At 43.7% G+C, this 19,351-nt stretch overlaps 2 protein-coding genes across 3 annotated transcripts in view; one reads left to right on the top strand and one right to left on the bottom strand.

The window, feature by feature from the left end:
* Positions 1-12,309, top strand: part of gpr137bb (G protein-coupled receptor 137Bb) — a 17,236-nt gene extending 4,927 nt beyond the window's left edge. Inside the window, exons 2-8 of the mRNA XM_076280231.1 lie at positions 613-662; positions 3,663-3,885; positions 4,905-5,054; positions 5,921-6,049; positions 6,856-6,980; positions 7,286-7,399; positions 12,228-12,309. Of these exons, the coding sequence (XP_076136346.1) occupies positions 613-662; positions 3,663-3,885; positions 4,905-5,054; positions 5,921-6,049; positions 6,856-6,980; positions 7,286-7,399; positions 12,228-12,309 (873 nt within the window). The remainder of the gene's footprint in view (positions 1-612; positions 663-3,662; positions 3,886-4,904; positions 5,055-5,920; positions 6,050-6,855; positions 6,981-7,285; positions 7,400-12,227) is intronic.
* Positions 9,141-19,351, bottom strand: part of ero1b (endoplasmic reticulum oxidoreductase 1 beta) — a 24,641-nt gene continuing 14,430 nt past the window's right edge. For both annotated transcript variants that reach the window (XM_076289844.1, XM_076289845.1), the window contains exons 11-16: positions 18,252-18,344; positions 17,324-17,570; positions 16,611-16,680; positions 15,685-15,771; positions 14,186-14,319; positions 9,141-12,683 (exon numbers count right to left, since the gene is read on the bottom strand). In XM_076289844.1, the coding sequence (XP_076145959.1) occupies positions 12,623-12,683; positions 14,186-14,319; positions 15,685-15,771; positions 16,611-16,680; positions 17,324-17,570; positions 18,252-18,344 (692 nt within the window). In that variant the 3' untranslated portion in view covers positions 9,141-12,622. The remainder of the gene's footprint in view (positions 12,684-14,185; positions 14,320-15,684; positions 15,772-16,610; positions 16,681-17,323; positions 17,571-18,251; positions 18,345-19,351) is intronic.

The raw sequence follows: 19,351 nt of genomic DNA on the forward strand, positions 1-19,351 counted from the left end.
TTCATAAACTGACCTTGTTCTTGGCCTGAGTGAGTATTTATAAATGAGCTGTGTGCTTTGGAGATCTACCTCAGGCACTTTAATTTAAGCGTCAGCATTTACGATTAAACTGACTGGATAAAACAGTTCACTTTTATAGTTACATGCTAGATCTAATACTCTAATGTGTACACTTATAATATGAACTGCAACAAGAGACTGCTATATAACCCTTGTAAATAGATATCGTTTTTTTATGATGTGGTTAGATACAGTAATGGCACACACATCACCCAATCCAAATGCATGGAGGAAGACGATGACGAGGCATTAGTGAAAAAGGCAAATGCAGTTTGTGCCTCGGCAATATCGTCAATGAGAACATGCTGTGTCTCACAGTCACATAATGATGAAATCCGAGTGATAAGGTTTCCTTGATAAGATGTGAATCAGAGACAAACCAAAAAAGAAAGAAAAAAGAAAAACACAGTCAGGCAGTCAGGCAGTGAGGCAGTCAGGCAGTCAGGCAGTGAGGCAGTCAGGCAGTCAGGCAGTGAGGCAGTCAGGCAGTCAGGCAGTGAGCGACCTTTTGACCTTTTGACCCCGCTCTTCTCCTTTGTTCTCCACTCTCAGGTCTTCTTCAAGGCAAAGTCCAAGTTCTCCCCCCAGCTGCTCAAGTACAAGTAAGTCAGCCAGGGCATTGTGCTTTAACAGAAAGTGTGTTTTAAGGACTTTAAAACTTTCGTCTGCCCAAAAAGTTTCTGCTTTTTTTTCACAATCCATACAGTCTCACCGAATGAGGTGTCCGACTGAAGCATTTTTTTTTTTTTTTTTTGCATGGACCAAAAAAAGGAAACGCATAATTACAGATTTTAGTGTGCAAAGGCCTTTATTGTCTTAGTAGATACCTAGTAAATACTTAGTAGATACCTAGTAAATACTCAGTATATACCTAGTTAAGACTCAGTAGATACTCAGTAGATACCTAGTAAATACTCAGTAGATACCTAGAAAATAGTAGATACCTAGTAAATACTTGTGACCTCTGACCCCTCATCTCATCACCCCTCTCCTTCTTCTTCTGCTCCCTCCATCCCACCCCATCGTCTGTTGTCTTTTTCTCCTCTCATAGATCCATACATTTCCCTGTGGCTTCTCATGAAATCATCAGTCATTCTCTGTCACCCTTCATTAACCTGTCTGCATCCATGTCTATCTTCTTCATACAAACTTTTCTTGTTCCCCCAAGTTGCCCTTTTGTTTATTGGCTGTGAATTTAAAGGGCTGTTACATGCTGCCTGTTTCTGATGCCATCTCTCAGTGTGTGTACATGTGCAGAGTAATCGGATTAAAGCACCAAAATCTCATTATCACAATACAGAATATTCCAAGAATATGCCAAGACAACTAGTGAAACATCTGATTCCATGACGACACGTCTTCATTCAGGAATCATGATAAACTCCAACTAAACTGAGCATTGGTTACATGACAGATCTAATCAGACTGAAATTGAATACTTCAGGTTATTGAAATGCTTTTCTAATCCGATTCCACAACTGAAGTAGAGTATAATCAGAATGAAACACACACTCTGTCTCTTTCTGTCAACACCCTCTGTGCTCCATCTCCCCCATCCTATTGCCGTGGCCTACTGGTTAGGGCTTCGGGCTTGTAACCGAAGGGTTGCCGGTTCGATCCCCGACCAGTAGTGAAAATGTGGGTGGGGAAGTGGTTGAACACTGCTCTCCCATGCCCACATCCACGGCTGAAGTGCCCTTGAGCAAGGCACCTAACCCCTCACTGCTCCCCGAGCGCCGCTGTAGCAGGCAGCTCACTGCTCCGGGTTAGTGTGTGCTTCACCTCACTGTGTGCTGTTTGTGTTTCACTAATTCACGGATTGGGATAAATGCAGGGATCAAAGGAGTATACATACTTATACTTACTTATACTTAAAGTGAAGTAAAAAGTAAAGGGACTGTTATGTAGATGTAACGTTCATCTACAGCGGCACCGATCCGTATCGGCTTGCTTGGGAATGGAAATGTCTGCAGCCACAGCCCCACTGGTCTCCTCTTTCTGTCTGCTGGTACCTTGACATTTTCTTTACCGCTCATCCCTGTGGTATTTCTGTCTTCCTCTTCCTCTGGTGATACGACCTTTGCCCCCTCCTGTTGGTGTGTGTCCTAAATCTAGTCCGCTTGTCCTCGTTCTCCCCTTCCTATCATCCCTTTTTTCCCTTTTCTCTCTCTCCACACCTCTCTCATCCCTCTCTCCATGCTTCCATGGTTCAACTTCCCCTATGCATTTGTGTTTGATCTTTATGTTTGATCTTTATGAGGCCTCTGGTTGACGTTGCTGGTAAATGCTGAGTCCTACATATACGTTTTCTTTCCCCCATCCCTCCTTTCCACTTGTCCTTTTTTCCTCCAGGACCCTCATCTGCTTGTCTTCGCTTCTTTCTAGCAGCAATTAAGTATTATTCTACATACCACCTTTTCCTTACTCTTCTCTCCTTCCTCCTTCTACACTCTTTCTTTCTTTTCTCTCTCTATCCTTCTCTCATCTCCCGCACTCCATCCCCATAACTCAGAGTAATTGCCGGCATCCACTAAATCTACTCCATATCGTTCCCTTTGCTCTCCTCTCCTCTCCCCCTCCTGCACTCTTAAAACAAATGTGTTGTCCCTAACTGGACACAGAAATGAGTTTAAAAAAACCACAAGTTGTGTTGTTTTCAACGCAAGTTGTGCTATTTTCAACACATATTGTGTAACAAATAAAAAATACAACAACACAAACTGTGTTGCTCCTATCTGGACACAGAGATGTGTTAAAAACACTCTTTCCACTTTTTTTCTTTCCACTTTTCTCTAGTCCTTCCTTCACTCCAGGATTCTCCTCAAGCTGCTATTTATCTTCATGAGCCATGTGTTCTTTGTGTTTTCTGCCATATCTACTCATTTTGTTCCTCCCCACTCCAAACGGTTTCGCACATTCTCTTTATCTTCTTACTAGGGCTGGCCGATATACACTTAACTACAGTATAAGTATAAGTATTTACATGTTTCTAGGCGACATGAAAATAGTACCATTCCCCACTTCTTGGCCACAAGTCACATCAGCGTGCAGTCTTGAGAACTGTGCAAATACAAAAAAGTTCATTTAATCCTGACCATCTTCAGTGACTAACTCTTCTTTCACACCTACAGCCTGAACTCTGCCTTCTGCCATGCATGTTCTCGTTCTAATTGTGAGCTGCCCACCTTGTGGCACAAATGTAGTAGACAATGTCATCATCTAAGTCTATATCACAATATGGCAAATTCTTCTCACAGGGAGGAATTATACAATATGGCACATCCCTTCTTCTCACTGGAGTCCTCTTCCTGGCACTCCTCTCGTCTCCCTCTCCCTTCCCTCCATTTTCTTTCTCTCTTCCTCTTTTCCCCTAAACAATTTATTTTCCCAGTTTCCTCTCTTCCCTCCTTTCAGGGCACCCTACCTGCTCTAAGCCTTCATAAACTGCTTTTCTAGCTCCTCCATCATTGTGAGGCCTTGCCCCTGTGGCTGCAATTTCCTAAATTTGCTCCTTCTCTCTTCTCTTTTCCTCTCCTAATACTTCCCTCCATTCCCTTGTCTTCTCCCACTCCTCCTCTCTATCCCTCCCTCCCTCGCTCCAGGATGCCCCTTTACCTGCTCTTCGTCTTCATGAGCCTTCTCTTCCTGCTGGTGAACCTCACGTGCGCGCTCCTCGTGAAGACCACGGACACGCAGGTGAAGACCATCGTCCTGGTGCGCGTCACCATCAACGACACACTCTTTGTCCTCTGCGCCATCTCCCTGTCCGTCTGCCTCTACAAGGTGGCCAAGATGTCCCTCGCCAGCATCTACCTGGAGTCAAAGGTCAGTAACCTGCCCCCCAACACCCTCTACCCCCTCTACACACCACCACTACCACCATGGTGGCTCTGTGAACATAATGGTGTCTAAGGCGGGGATCACATTAGCCAGCAGCAAGCGGCAGGTTTCCTATTGTTCTCTATGGTTCGGCAGCGGAACGGTGCCAACGCTGGCGTAACGCTAGCGTTGCAACAATCTGAGTGCTGAACTTCTTCAATTTCTTGAATTTACCCTGGGGATCAATAAAGTATCTATCTATCTATCTACTTTGTTCAACTTTCAAAGCGCAACGCGAGCGTATTCAATTGTCAGTTAAGGCAAACCGTTTGTGTTACCATAGGAACGAGATAGAACTTATTATGGTCTGAGCGTTGTATTACGCTTGCCGCTGCCTAATGTGATCCCCGCCTAAGAGTAAGCCCCTTATACACAACTCTAGTCAAGTTACTAATCCAGGAACTAAGGGAGGGATACAGGACCACTACCACTATGATGGCTCTGTAAATAGGAAACTAGCAATGGTGTCTCAGAGCAAGCCCTATAGCCTACACAACTCTAGTCAAGTTACTAATCCAGGAACTAAGGGAGGGATACAGGACCACTACCACTATGATGGCTCTGTAAACAGGAAACTAGCAATGGTGTCTCAGAGCAAGCCCCATATACACAACTCTAGCCAAGTTGCTAATCCAGGAACTAAGGGAGGGATACATTTAAATTGGCAGTTGAGCTCAAATTATCAGCACACTTACAGAAGTGTCAGAGATTCCCCCCTATATATTGCCAGGATCCATGCAAAGTGGCTTAGCTTCTCGATGAGACCAGTAGAAAGGCATTAATCTGATGCCAGTGCTCCAGTCACAGCGTCAGTATGTTGAACAACACTCACTGTACATATCGTGCTGTGTACATTGTTGTTATATGTGTTATACATGTATGTCTGTGGAAAGTGTTTTCTGCTAAGATCATGTAGGAGATTTGCACTGCTGATTATTTTTCTGCGCTTTCTGATTGGTTGACAGGGAACATCCGTGTGTCAGGTGACCCTGATTGGGATCATGGTGGTTCTCCTGTATGCTTCCAGGGCGTGCTACAACCTGGTGGTCCTGGCTCTGACCGACATAGAGAGCATCAACTCCTTTGATTACGACTGGTACAACGTATCAGATCAGGTGAGGAAACAAAAGGTTGGACTGATGGAGACCTTAAACTTTGCTGGTTTTTGGTTAGGCAAGGCAAGCTGATTTAGATTTAGGCCTAGCACATTTCCTACACTTTAGCAATTCAGTTCCATATAAAAGGAAAGAAAATGGATATAGAAAAAGAAAAGATCTTACAGTTAAAAGTAGATATATACATGTATATATATATATATAATAAGAACAATATATAAAATAGAATTATGCAGAGACTTGCATCATCTTCCTCTTTCTCCTGCCTCTTTTACTTGGTCAATTAGAACAACGGAAAGAGGACACACACACACACACACACACACACACACACACACACACACACACACACAGAAACCTCTGCCAATTTGGCCTTAGGTGCATTATAAATAATTATGTAAATTATGTCATGCTTGAGAATATGATAGTTGTAAATAGCGAGATGAATCCTGAGCTGTTGAGAGGTCGTGTAAGTGGAGCGTCTGGCTTCCACAGCCTCTCCTCCTCACCCATCTCTAAATCAGATGCAGAGCTGACTGAATGAGGACAGAGAAGTTATAGGCTCCGCAGACACTCACACCCACTGGTTCTTTTATATGCAAACACCATGCATCTCTCTCTCTGTGGCTCTTTCCCTCTCTCAAAATACGCACACACATTTCTTTCATATTCAAACTTTTTGTTTTCGTCTCTCTCTCTCTCACGCACACCTACAAACATACAAAAACACACTTGAACTTTCATGTGCAAGTTTTATCACTCTCTTATATACAGTACATTTACACACACACACACACACACACACACACACACACACACACAGACACACACACTCCCTCACCATCTGCCTCTCTGTGGCCCTGCAGGCAGACCTGAGGTCTACTCTGGGGGATGCGGGCTACATCGTGTTTGGGGTGATCCTGTTCGTCTGGGAGCTGCTGCCCACCTCTCTTGTGGTCTTCTTCTTCAGGGTCCGCAAACCCACCCAGGACAAGGTCCGTTTCTGTGTGTATATGTGTATGCATAATGTGTCTGCACTTTTTGACCGTTTTTAGGACTTCATCCGAGTTTTTTGCGTTATCGGCACTGTATACTTAAATGAAGTATTTGAAGTGAGCAAGTAGGTAGTTTGAGACACAGCCTGAGAGTCTAATAATATAGCTTGGCCACACCTACCGAGATCTCCTTGCAGGGAGATAAAAATCTGGAACGCGATAGTTAACTGCGGTCGGCAGATTACCTGCCCAATCAGTGATGAGTGAGTGGGGATGACGCTACAATCGGCAGATTACCTGCCCAATCAGTGCAGGTATAGTGAGTGAGTGGACACTATAGTAGGTAGTAGTGGACGCTATAGTAGGTAGTAGCAATGCCTGCAAACATTGGAAATTGCAGTCAGAACAATGTGTACATTTATGTACAGCAAAGGTAGGCCCATATACATTGTTTCTTGATTGCCAATGCTGTTTATTGTCAGTTTGTAAAGGTTAGGCGAAGTAGGAAGTAACGTTATGAATCCATGAATAATGTGATTGGTTAGGCTGAACCAATGATTTCAAAGTTAGCACCCGTCACAATGCAAATGTTGTAAAGGAATCCCAATCGTGAGTGACCAGACTTTGTGAATGAGTTTTGTTTACCAGGCTAATTATAATACAGTATGTAAATGAAATTAGTGGATACTGAAAGTCACGCTCATTCTTAATACCAAGAGATAACTACTGAGCTCTGGAGGGGACCTGTAAGTGCTGGACTGGTCCTTACTGTTGCCATGAGCTTTAATCGTCTCTCTCCATTACAGAGTACTCACTCGGCCATCCCCAGCCACGTGTTCTCCAACAGACGGTACTTCTTTGACAACCCCAGACGGTACGACAGTGACGACGACCTGGCCTGGAGCATCCTACCCCAGAGCACCTCCACCAGGTAGAACCTCTTAGAACGCCATGGTTCTCCACGGGAACTTCAAAAACTGGAAAAAGTTAGGCCATAAAAACAGGCACTGATTTTAAGTATGTGGTACTTCGGATACCTACTGTATTGTAGGCCTACCTAGTGTGTTTATGCTTGTGGTACTTAATTTAATCTAATGTAGTCTAATTTTAGTTTGAAAAGTTCAGGACAGCACGTACGGAGGCATAATCCATCTGATCTGTGATCTGTCACTAACAGCCGGTATGTTTATTTGTGTGTGTGTTTGTGTGTGTATGTATGTGTGTGTGTGTCTTCAGCCTGTCCACAGACTGCTACGACTGGAGCAGCCGTGGCGGCAGCAGCAGTTTCCTGGTCAACGTTGTGAGTGAGGAGCGGCGGTCGTCTGCGACGTCCAGCCAGCTCAACCCTTAGTGACCGCCGAGCGCCATCGTCCCTCAGCGTCCAGACGAGACGCAGTCACATTCCTGCCCCCATTCCAATGCTATTTACAGGAACATGGACACTATGTTCTTATGTGGCGCACCCACCGACATTTTTGAAACTAGCTGTATCTATAGTAACAGATAACAATGGACTCGGAGGTGTGGAATACTACCAACTGTGGGTGGTGCTGCAGTGGGGTCAGGATGCAGGGACAGACCCCCTGGGGCCAAAGCCATGTCCATGATGTTGACTTTTGAATTGATAGGCTGTGGTTGCTGATTGGCAGGATGTTTAGGGGTGGGTATGTGGTCTCTGACTTCCTTCATAATGGTACCTGTGTTTTGGTGACATTTGGGTTATTGGAGAGACATGCCAGTGATGCCGGACCCAAGACCCTCATCACTTCTCATGGTATCACAGATGACAGAGTTCAATTCACATTTACCAGACACTTATATCGAAAGCAACTTACAGTAAAGTACAGGTACAGGACATATATTTACTGGACATTTAATGGGCATGCAGGAGTAAACAAAGTTTAACTTTCACTTTAAATTTCAGTAATGTCTGTTGTCTTAGAATCAAACTCACCAGTCGAAGACAGCTCAGAGTATTGACTCCCCTGAGAATCAGACTCGTGACTCCTTGGGAATCAGAGCGATGACTCAACTGGGAATCAGATTCCTGACTGAGAATCAGATCCAGTGTTTCCCAGGGTCCTGCACGACATCTGCATGCATTCATCCAGTGAGCACAGCAGAAGTACAGGACATCAGACCATGCACTGGACATCAGACATATATACTGGACATCAGCCCATACACTGGACACCATACCTTCTCCAAAACAGTTCAACAGTTCTCCAAAACAGTTCTCAAACGCTGCTTCTTGTTGTCCCCAGTGCCCTTAAGCGAGGTGTAACAGTCAAGTGTTCAAGGATACTTAGGTCATGTCAGAGATATTTGTACGTCCTCAGTCACAGACCTGAGGCCTGTGTTTGTTCTCTGTGATCCAAAGTTGAGTACAGTCAAACTGATCAGCTGTCAGCCCGGCAGGGCAGGAGGTCACCAAAGCTTCTCCTTAAAGGCCGTTCTCAGCAAGAACCTGGTTTCTGTCTGTAAAACTATGCTGTAATGAAGGCATCATCTGAACAGCCAACTTTCAAGACTGACCAAAACAGGAATATATTTTGGCCTGAGATGCAATGGATTTTTTCTAAAAAATAAATGAATAAAATTCACAAGTGTCAGACAGAACATAACAGTGTCTCACACCAAATGTTTGAGAGTTGGCGACTATGACATCATGATACTATTGAGTATGCAGACAAAGCACGTCATCATATTTGCTTTGAGTATTATTTATCAAATCGGCAACAATGTGGTTTGTGTCTTGAATTATGATTGTGAGAGTTTTATATTTGCATTGAATATGATATATATATTTTTTATGTTTACGTTTGAACTGGAGCATTTAGTGATGCACAATGCACAGTAGTTTAGCTACTTTTAGCACACTTGTGACAGCATAAATGTTGTGAATGTTTCATTATATTATTTATAAACTGTGAAATGGAAATTAAAGGTATTTGTGACAAACTAAATTGTTTACATTACTAAATTGTTTACATTTTCTATCCTTTCTGTGCACAGAAAACACATTATATTATTAGCATTCAGACATTTAGTTCTGACCTAACAAATATGCATGAACAGAAACACAACTCAGTTATCCAGATGGCAACCATAATTTTTATTTCCGCTCTTCAAATAAATATACTCAACAAGTATACACATCATTATGGGTGCACTTATATATATATACATACATATATATATATATATAGACTCAAAGACTTTGAAAAGAACAAAAAAAAAAAGAAAAAAGAAAGCTTTTATTTTCTTCTCTGACAAAGAAATGGGGACATCTATTGTGGCTCAATAGTTAAAACTGACGTGTTCCCAGCAAGGCGGACAGGAGGGACACTGTGGAACAAAGGCAGACAAGCTCCAGAAGGGTCCGGCGCTTAGTCCAGGAAAAGCAGGCTAGAACATGTTTTTTTGTTTTTTTTGTTGTTTTTTTTATATATAGATTTTATTTTAAGCACACGGTTAAGGCAGATGAGTGCACAAGACAAGGTGTGTTTCAGAGACTGCTGAAAGCATGCAATGCTCTCACTCCATCACAGACACACACACACACACACACTCACTCACTCTATCTATCTCACACAAGACCTGAGAATCTCGACAGTTAACACCTTTTTGGCATTGTGGTGTGGCGGCAAGCTTCCAAACTCATCTGCAAACTGACTTACGTGGGTGGTGAGCATCGGACACACTCACTCGCTGCCTGCTAGTCAAGCTGGAGGATTAGTAGAGCAGAATGGCTGGAGGGCATAGGCCTGGGGAGGGGATAGGCGGGGGGTATGGCCATATAAACTCCTATAAAGGCACAGGAGGGGGTGGGGCTTGGGTTGGGGGGGGGGGGGGACTAAGTTTGCTTAACTGTACAACAGATCACTCTCAAGATATTTACATTGCCAAAAAATGGACATGAATTTGGTTCAGTTAATTAAGTTACATCAGGTCTTTTAGCTAGTTGTAGATCACAAGTAAATTAGGGCGAGGAGTTGTTTTGGAATGCCAAAGGACTGCTGTACTGCAAGACCCAAAAAAACAAATAAACAAACACACAAACACACAAACCAGGGGACATGCTAAAGCAAGGTCTGACGGACATCTAAAGGAAATAGGCAGCGTAGCGGAGAAGAGTGGTGCGGTCTTTGGTCCTGAACACAGAAAAGCCACTCGCTATCAGTAGTTAAACCACAGCAGGGAACCAGACAAACACGCACACACACCGAAAAGTGTGTGTGGCCTACAAAACACCCAGACATGCACACATGCATGTGTGTGGATGCACGCAGGCGCAAACTGTAACTCACACAAACCCAATGTACAGTTGCTGTCTCTACCTCCCTCCTTCTCTCTCTCTCTCTCACACACACACACACACACGGAGACATTTCAACATTATATTCACTTTCAATGATAACCATTGAAGATTTTCCTTTTGTAACACATGTGATTCATTTTAGTTGCCAAGAAACAGACGAGTACTAACGCGCCTTCAGTACGTCTGCGGTTTTCAACAAGAACCTCTACAAAAACGCGAACAAATAGGCAACATTAAAATTGAAACTAAGCGGTGGGCGGGTAGTGCAAACGCATTAGCATACAGCCACAGTGGATCAACAGTCACAGGTGAACACAGGATCCCCTCTCTCCCTTATTAGCAAAAATAAATCTCTCTCCAAATGCTGGTTTCCTCTGATCTCTGAAGGCTGTGCCATGATTGGGATGACTTGGCTCGACTCACTTGGCTCCACCCTGACACCCAAGGACTGTCTGAATCACTCTCTGCTGGAGTTACTTTCAGTCGGTTTGTTTATTTATTATTTATTTAAGTATGTATAAGTATAACAGTTATTTCATAGTTATTTTTAAATTCAGCCTTAATGGAAGACCTTGCGGTAGCGGACTAGCTCATGCGAACTTCACTACTGCACACCATGAGAACTATTATTTATAGGAAAATAAAGGATATATTTTTCAGTGTATCAAGATCGGGAATGTACGTAATAAATGAAGAAAATGTCACTTAAGTTCCATCATGATGACCACAAATGACTTGCTTGTTTTCTATTGGTTGTATAGCACTGCAAACAAAAAACACAACTAGGATTGAGTGTGGATGAACACACACACACACACACACACACACACATTCAGGGGGGGTAGGGTATAGTCTCATTAGAGCTCAATCCATCTCTAGCTCAACACCAAAGATTCCAGAACAGAGCACTACCCAACGCAAAAACAAAATAAACAAAAACATAGCAACAGTATCCATGAGAAGTCATGAAGAACATGATTCATTTAAAACTGATTCCACTAATCAACTAAAAACAGAAAGAAAAACATCTATCCTTGTCTTGTATAGCTACACAGCACATGTGCATTGTAAATGGTAATCATTTGAGTTCTACAACTACTAGAGGATGAAATATGTTTCAGTGTGAAAAGGAAGGCAAGTGGCAAAGTGGAGTCCACTGAATGAACTGCTGCTGAAAAGCAATCGTGGCAGTGACAAGATGGAGAGACAGACACAAGGAGAGGGAGAGAGAGAGAGAGAGACTGAGGGACAGAGCGAGAGAGAGAGATAGAGAGAAGAGAGAGAAAGAGAGAGATTTTGCTGCATTGGACTAAAAACTTCAGTGATTACAGACATGGCCTTCACATATACCCATGGCATGGACACATGGACACACACACCCACACACACACACACTTGAGGACAAGAGACATACCGGATAGCGTATACTTTATCCAGAAACATACAAACAAGCAAGCAAATAAACACTAATCAAAACTAAATCAATAACATGAGGTACTCAGACCTTGACAGTAAGGGCATTGTCCCTCTTACCAAGAAAGACAAGAGAACACCACAAACAAACAAAACAAACCAACCAAACAAACAAACAAACAAACAAACAAACAAATCAACAGTATAAGAAGTAAGAAAACAATAACAAAACACTGTCGTCTGCATTGGCAACAACCTCACACAGAAGTAAAAGCTGCTTTAAGGAGGAGATCCGAGTTCTTCATTGTGGTTGTTGTTGTTTCCTTGTTGTTGCTGTTTTCTTATTGTTGCTGTTATCGGTCATTTATTTCCTTATCGCCGTCTTCTATGAAAAGCCCGAGCGCTATTTGTAAGGGATGCTTTTGTTTTTGTTTATTTCCACAGCGAACATGGAGCGGGCACAGACATCAGCGGGTACAAAGGCGACAGCCTGGCGTGCATCCTGTGTCCCGGCGCGGTGGCATGAAGGTGGCACCCACGACACAAGACAGGATGCCACCCTCGCTTGGCATGACGGGGAAATTGGTTGGGAGGTTGTCAATTTTTTGCTTGTTTTTCAGTTATTATAGCTGTTTTATTTTAACCATTGTTTCTCTGACGTCAATCCTGCAAGTTCCTGAAAGTGGCCTGATGCTTGTTGTGTGTGTGTGTGTGTGTGTGTGTGTGTGTGTGTGTGTGTGTGTGTGTGTTGCGGGGCGGCTGGAGGTAAGAATATTGCAAGGTTGACTCGGGAGAGAGAGGAGGGGAATGTCGCCACCTGGTGGCCACTGTGACCATTGTTACCTGTGTTCCTCCAGCAAGGTTCTGAAGTTATGCAGCTCTTTTATGCTTGTGGATAATCTGAAGAAAGCAAACACACACACACACACACACACACAAGCACGCACACACGCACACACACACAAAACAGGATCAAGGACATGTCTAGTGTTTACGCTAAATTGAATAGTTCACAAAGCCTTAAAGTAATATAAATAACTGTTCTGTAGCTCTGAGACTCTCTTTTATGATGCACAATCAGTTTGTTAGCTCAGTAGAGCCATAAACCAACAGAAACATGGAAACAAATATTTATAGACCAAACAAATCTTTCTGGGAATTATATATGCGTGTAATTGTAAGCTCAGGAAACTGTTGTAAAAGAGCCTAATGCTCAGCCAATCTTCCCTGAATACAAATAGATGATGACAATCTGCCAGATGGGGTGGTGACAAATGAGACCAGGGTGGCAGAATGTGTGGCCTGGAGATTCCAGAGAAAGATTAAAGGAATTATCCAGAGTAAAATGCACTTTAGAGCACTCCTAAAGCAAAGATGGCAACATTTCCGGAAAGGTACTGGCTTGATGAAATTCATTCTGGACTCTCTATTCGACCACATAAAGACCTCGGGATACTTCGGTTTGGCTTTAGGGACACTCTACTCACTACCACGTAAGTGTTATGTTGTTTGGAACTGTAGAAGAGGTATAAAAATAGCGTTTTGTAGCGGCGAAATTGAAATGCCCTGCTCACTTACAGGCTACGAGTTGTGTGACTGAAAACGGTACAATCGAACTTTCTCAAAACACATCCGAATGACATGATTTTGATGTCAACTCAACGAATGTACCCCCAATCATCCGTAAATCGATCTAAAGTGCATTTTACTCCGGATAATTCCTTTAAGGGTCTGACCACGACTAATGTAATGGCCCAACTCGAAGGGCGGCACCTTCTGTGGACGTCCGGCCACATTTTTTTTTAAGTTCCACACTATTGGGTGTCACAAATGCGTGGGTTGGTGGATGCTCCCATGAGCTTGACATTTCTAACCAAACTATTGGTTGTCACAAATGCGTGGGTTGGTGGATGCTCCCATGAGCTGGACGTTACTAACCAAACTATTGGGTGTCACAAATGCGTGGATTATTGGATGCTCCCATGAGCTGGATGTTTATAACCAAACTATTGGGTGTCACAAATGCGTGGATTGGTGGATGCTCCCATGAGCTGGACGTTTCTAACCAAACTATTGGGTGTCACAAATGCGTGGATTATTGGATGCTCCCATGAGCTGGATGTTTATAACCAAACTATTGGGTGTCACAAATGCGTGGATTATTGGATGCTCCCATGAGCTGGACGTTTCTAACCAAACTGCATGGACTAAAACATCTAGGGCCATCTGTAACGTGGCACCTCACTGACTTGATGAGATTAGATGCGGAATCCGTTTATTTTTGAAGTAGCTAGTCTATTCAGACAGTCATTGAAATGAATGGGGCAGTAAATGAAATGAATGGGGCAGTAATTCCTTACTCTCCCCCGGCCCCATAGAACATATCCATGGGGGTGACTCACCTGCCGAAGCCGTTGAGCAGGGCAACAATCTCTTGCCTGGTCAGCTGGAAGCCCTTGGAGGGGGTGTTTTCCGGAAGGTTCTTGATCTCCTTCTCTGAGAAAAGGATCTTCAGGGCTGTACCCAGGCCTTGTGTCTGATGAGAGGAGGGGAGAGGAGAGGAGAGGAGAGGAGAGGAGAGGAAGGAAAATGGGTAGAGAGAGAGAAGCAAGATATAAATTAGAAACATACAGGCTTGGAATTTCACAATTTTAGGGGCAAGGCCACTTGGCTTTCAGTTGGGCATATTTGGTGGGGGGCACAAAGGCCGCATGTCAGGGCACCAAGGCCAAAGTTAACTATACAGTAGTAGGCTATAAAAAATGAAGTTGTATTTAGCCTGTTTACAGCAGTAAACCTGCATCACTGTATGAAACATTACAAAAACATGAAACATGACATATTACATAGAACTGTAAATCATCTGATCATAATATTTACAGATATCTAGGCTATATTTAACATTTATTTTATATTTGGCCTGATATGAAATCGTGTATTGAACAATTTAAGCACAGCTCAGCTTTAAGAAACTCAAATAGCCTAGATGCATGCTTAGCATTTTGTGATCATTAAGGCTACTTTCACAAACTCTTAGTCAGCTGTATATCCTCTGATTTTAATATTTACCGATATCTAGGCGATATTTGTAACATTTATTTTGTATTTGGCCTGTTATGAAATTATGTAGAAAAATGTAAACACATTCTGAAACTTAAAGCCCAAATTTGGAGACATGCATGTCGAAATTTGCTGCAAATTCAAAACCGGATTACTCTGGAACGGCTAACTGTACAGGGGACAGGGGACTTTTGTGTTCGGTAAGGTCTACTGTTTATTTTGATATATGGTTTGTCATGTGTTGAACAAAGGGTTTGTGAAGTTTTTAACCGAGATGAATGGGTAGGGAGATAGGCGCAGAAGCTAGAATTTATGATTCAATTTAATCATTATTTACTTGTCTCGCGAACCGTTCACCATAGCAATCAGCGACTAACATCGTTTAAAAGCTGAGAAAAAGCTATTTCATGTGATGTGATACTTGTGATGTCTGAGTAGGCTACTTCGCGAGTAGTTCAACTGAGAAGAATGGGTGAATTTGGACGCACTTTCTTTCCTGCCGTGCGCTGTGACTTTCTCCACTGTGTAAAAGACTAAATTAATTTGCGCTGTGAATGCTAAGATTATTTTGACAGGCCATAGGCTAACAAAATACGCTATTAGTCGGACACAAAGCAGAATATTGAAAGAAGGGGGCACCAAGGCCACAGTGGCCTGTAAACCTCTGATTTTCAAAGGGGCATCACGGCCAACGCAAGGGGCATGGCCATGGCCGTCGTGGCCGCCGTGAAATTCCTACCCTGGAAACATAGTTTGTGGTAAGAGAGTCTGTGTCTGTGTCTGTGTGTGTGTTTGTGTGTGTGTGTGTGTGTGTGTGTGTGTGTGTGTGATTGAATCTCACCTGAAGCTTCCCCCATAAGCGACATTTACTGCAGCCCACACAGTCCATGATGCGAGAGATGTTCTTAAAGTGCAACCTGAACTCCTCCTGCGCACACGCACAAAAAAAAAAAAAAATCAGTAATGGATATTACTAAACCGTTTACGAACAGCTTGAGATTGACACATCTACAATGAGCTGAGAATTAGATTTACAAACAGACAAATCCGGTAAACCTGTTTCAACAAGTCATAGTGCTCCACTAAAATGTAAAATGTACACAAAGGACACAAACAAGCAATGATTGCTGACGATCTTTTCAGAACACTCCTTTTAGTAGTTTTGTTTTGTAGTTTAACCCTTCCAGGGTTTAGTCATTGTTAAGGTAGTTCACAGATCTTAAAAACATTTAAAAAAATCTTTATATTGTAAAGTTTATATAAGAGGCATAGTCAAACCTCACTGATTAATTTGTGTAATGCTATTATGATCTTGTTTTTATCTTCACTGGTGTGTTAAAAAAACATAGCAGAGACAATTTCTAGACCTATGTAAAGACACACAGTGCTTTTCCATCAGGCTTGCCAGCTAAAAGACATTTTCAAACCACTACAATCTGAAATGTTTGATCAGCCAATCAGGACAAAACACATGGCCACTTTAAGCACTTCTGACAGCAGTTTGGGCAAACAAACATGGTCAGCCTTTTTTCTTTTTTTTTTCCATTTGTCCATCTGTCAATCTACCCCCCCACACACACACAGCCATACGTATGACATGCCACATATAAATTACACATTAACTAGCTTGCCCTAAACGAAAATGTGGTTTGTCTTTGCATGAGTGCATTAGAGAGAGTGAGAGAGAGAGAAAGAGAGCAAGAGATATAGAAAGAGAGAGACAAATGGAGAGGTGGATGTCTTCAGCTGTGGTATCAACAGACTTACCTTCAGGATTTTGGCCTCTATTTTGTGTCCTGCGAACATGGACTTCTCGTCAAAGTGCATGGGGAAAGCTCTGGAGGGAGAGAGAGGTGAAGAACAAACAAGAACTTACTCAAGAGCAGACACAGACACAGAGGGGGAACTCTCAATACTGGGGGTAGAACGGTAGAAAACAGAAGGGCAGGGAAAGAGAGAGAGAGAGAGACTTTTGACTTTTAAAACCCCTTTTATTGAACCATTGATTGTACACTGTAAAAAAAAAAAAGCCCCCCTCACCCACCCCACCACCACCCACAACATGGTATAACCCCACATGTCACCACATAAATGCCAGGATCCAGGATGGAGATCAGCAGACACACACACTCAGAGAGAGAGAGAGAGAGAGAGAGAGAGAGAGAGAGAGAGAGAGAGAGAGAGAGAGAGAGAGAGAGAGAGAGAGAGAGAGAGAGAGAGAGAGAGAGAGAGAGAGATATTCCACTGCATATGCCACTACTCTATGATCTAAATCTATATGTAAAAATACAATCTTCTTAGTTTTTGTCTAATTAAACAAGCAACATGTAAAAAAGTAACTCTCCCCCTCCTCCATCTTGTATTTTCTCCAGTGTTCAACTGAGCCCCGCTCTCCTCCATTCCCATTTTCCCCTAACTTCATATTATGGGATGTCGCTGTCGTCACGTCGCCCACCGGTCCACTGTCCCCCTTTACTTACTTGGTCTCGTTAAGCAGCAGCAGCAGCAGCTCCTTGGTGGCGGTGTCCTCCTGGGCGCTGCCCGTGTACAGATGGACGAAGGCGCGGTCGAAGTAGGGCGCCACCTTGGAGAGGGCGCGCAGCTCGATGAGGTAGAGGAAGTAGAGGTTCTTCAGGCGCCGCGTGCCCTCGCCCTTGGCCTCCGCCGGGTCGAAGCGCCGCCGGAACTCCTGCATGTTGGGGCCCCACGTCTCCTTGCCCCAGCCCTCTGAGAGAGGAGGGAGAGAGGAGGGGAGAAAGAGAGATAGAGGGAGGGAGAGAGAGGGAGAGAGGGAGAGAGAGAGAGGGAGAGAGAAGGGGGGAGAGGAGGGGGAAAAGAGAGATAGAGGGAGGGAGAGAGAGAGAGAGAGAGAGAGAGAGAGAGAGAGAGAGAGAGAGAGAGAGAAAAGGGGGGAGAAAGAGAGATAGAGGGAGAGAAAGGAGGGGAAAAGAGAGAAAAGGGGGGAGAAAGAGATAGAGGGAGAGAGAGAGGAGGGGAGAAAGAGAGATAGAGGGAGGGAGAGAGAGAGAGAGATAGAGAGAGAGGGAGAGGGAGAGGGAGGGAGAGATGGAGAGAAAGGGAGAGAGAGAGAGAGAAGGGGGAGAATGAGATAGAGGGAGAGATAGAGGGAGAGAGAGAGGGAGAGAGAAGGTGGGGGAGAGAGAGAGAGGGAGAGAAAGAGGGAGGAAGAGAGAGAAAGAAAGAGAAAGAAACAGTCCTAGTCAGTCCTCTGATCATGGATATAAACATGTGATTATATAAAAAAAAATGTATGAGTTTAGGGGGGAAGTACAGTAATGTACACTAATGTCCATATGCAGTTTGTGTCAAGGACAGAGCCCATGAGTGGTCAGCTGATGTGGTGGGAGTGCCACTGAGGGGATGATGTCCCGCTGGCATGTGACTCACCGTCCAGCAGGTACTCAGCGCACAGGTGGAGGTTGATGCTGCTGTGGAGGCCGGAGATAAGCCGGTAGAACACTCTCTTCTCCAGACACAAGCCTGCAGTACACAAACAAACACGTCAAACGTGTAAACAAACAAACAAACAAACAAACAAACACCACCAGTGGAACACAGAGGAATGCATACCTTCTAAACACTACGACTGTGCACCCTTGATATATGCTCTTAGAAAACGAACAGTCGGAGGGAAACACTGTCACGCTATGGACTACTCATGACGGGGAAGTCAGAGTCGTCACTGTGACTAAAAATAACATTTAAAAAAAAAGTGAGTCTGACAGAACTGGGGAAAAGAGAATGTGGTGAGAGAGTTGGAGACACCACAGGAGACAAAGAGAAAAGAGTATGAAAGATGTGAGACAGAGAGAGAGAGAGAGAGAGAGAGAGTGAGAGTGAGAGAGACAGACAGACAGGTGTTCTCTGATGTGATGTAACTTCATCTGCCTCTCCAGCAGGCGTTGACAGGGGGCACCTAAGGACACCTAATACGGGGGGGCCTTTGAGACTCTTTCACAGAGCACTGAGGCCATAACAAAGATGGAGGGAAAACTAAACGTTTCTAACGCGCTCCCCACTCGCGAGAGAGAATGGAGCGGCCCTTTCATGCGCCTCCAACAAAGAGAAACGAGTGAAAGAAAGGGGGAAATGGAGGAGACGGAAACGGAGGCTGGGGGAGAGTCAAACGGCGACTCTGGGGGATTGTCGTTAAGTGGCGGTGGCAGCAGCAGAGATCGTGCACAATAAGTGAGCACTGATCCGCCACCCGATCCCATTCAGACCCAGAGAAAGACATTCTCCAGAAAAAAACGCACACAGAATCCACCGCATCGGAAGGAACAGTGGCCACTTATTTTTGGAATTCTCAGTCAGAAAACTGTTCTCGCATAAGCATAAAAAAAAAACAATACGTGTATTTCAAAACAATAAACTGTAACAAAAGAGACCGAAGAAACATATTTAGCGGACTCTCCCTGGCAAAGAAAATAGAAAGTAATGTTTCAGTTTTTGTACCCATGTTATCAGGTAATTTCTAAAGTCACAAG

The sequence above is a fragment of the Alosa pseudoharengus genome, unplaced genomic scaffold (assembly GCF_046254945.1).
Source record: "Alosa pseudoharengus isolate Yale_2024_CS ecotype anadromous, Long Island Sound unplaced genomic scaffold, YU_APseudo_1.1 YU_APseudo_1.1_scf_1, whole genome shotgun sequence".
Lineage (NCBI taxonomy): Eukaryota > Metazoa > Chordata > Actinopteri > Clupeiformes > Clupeidae > Alosa > Alosa pseudoharengus.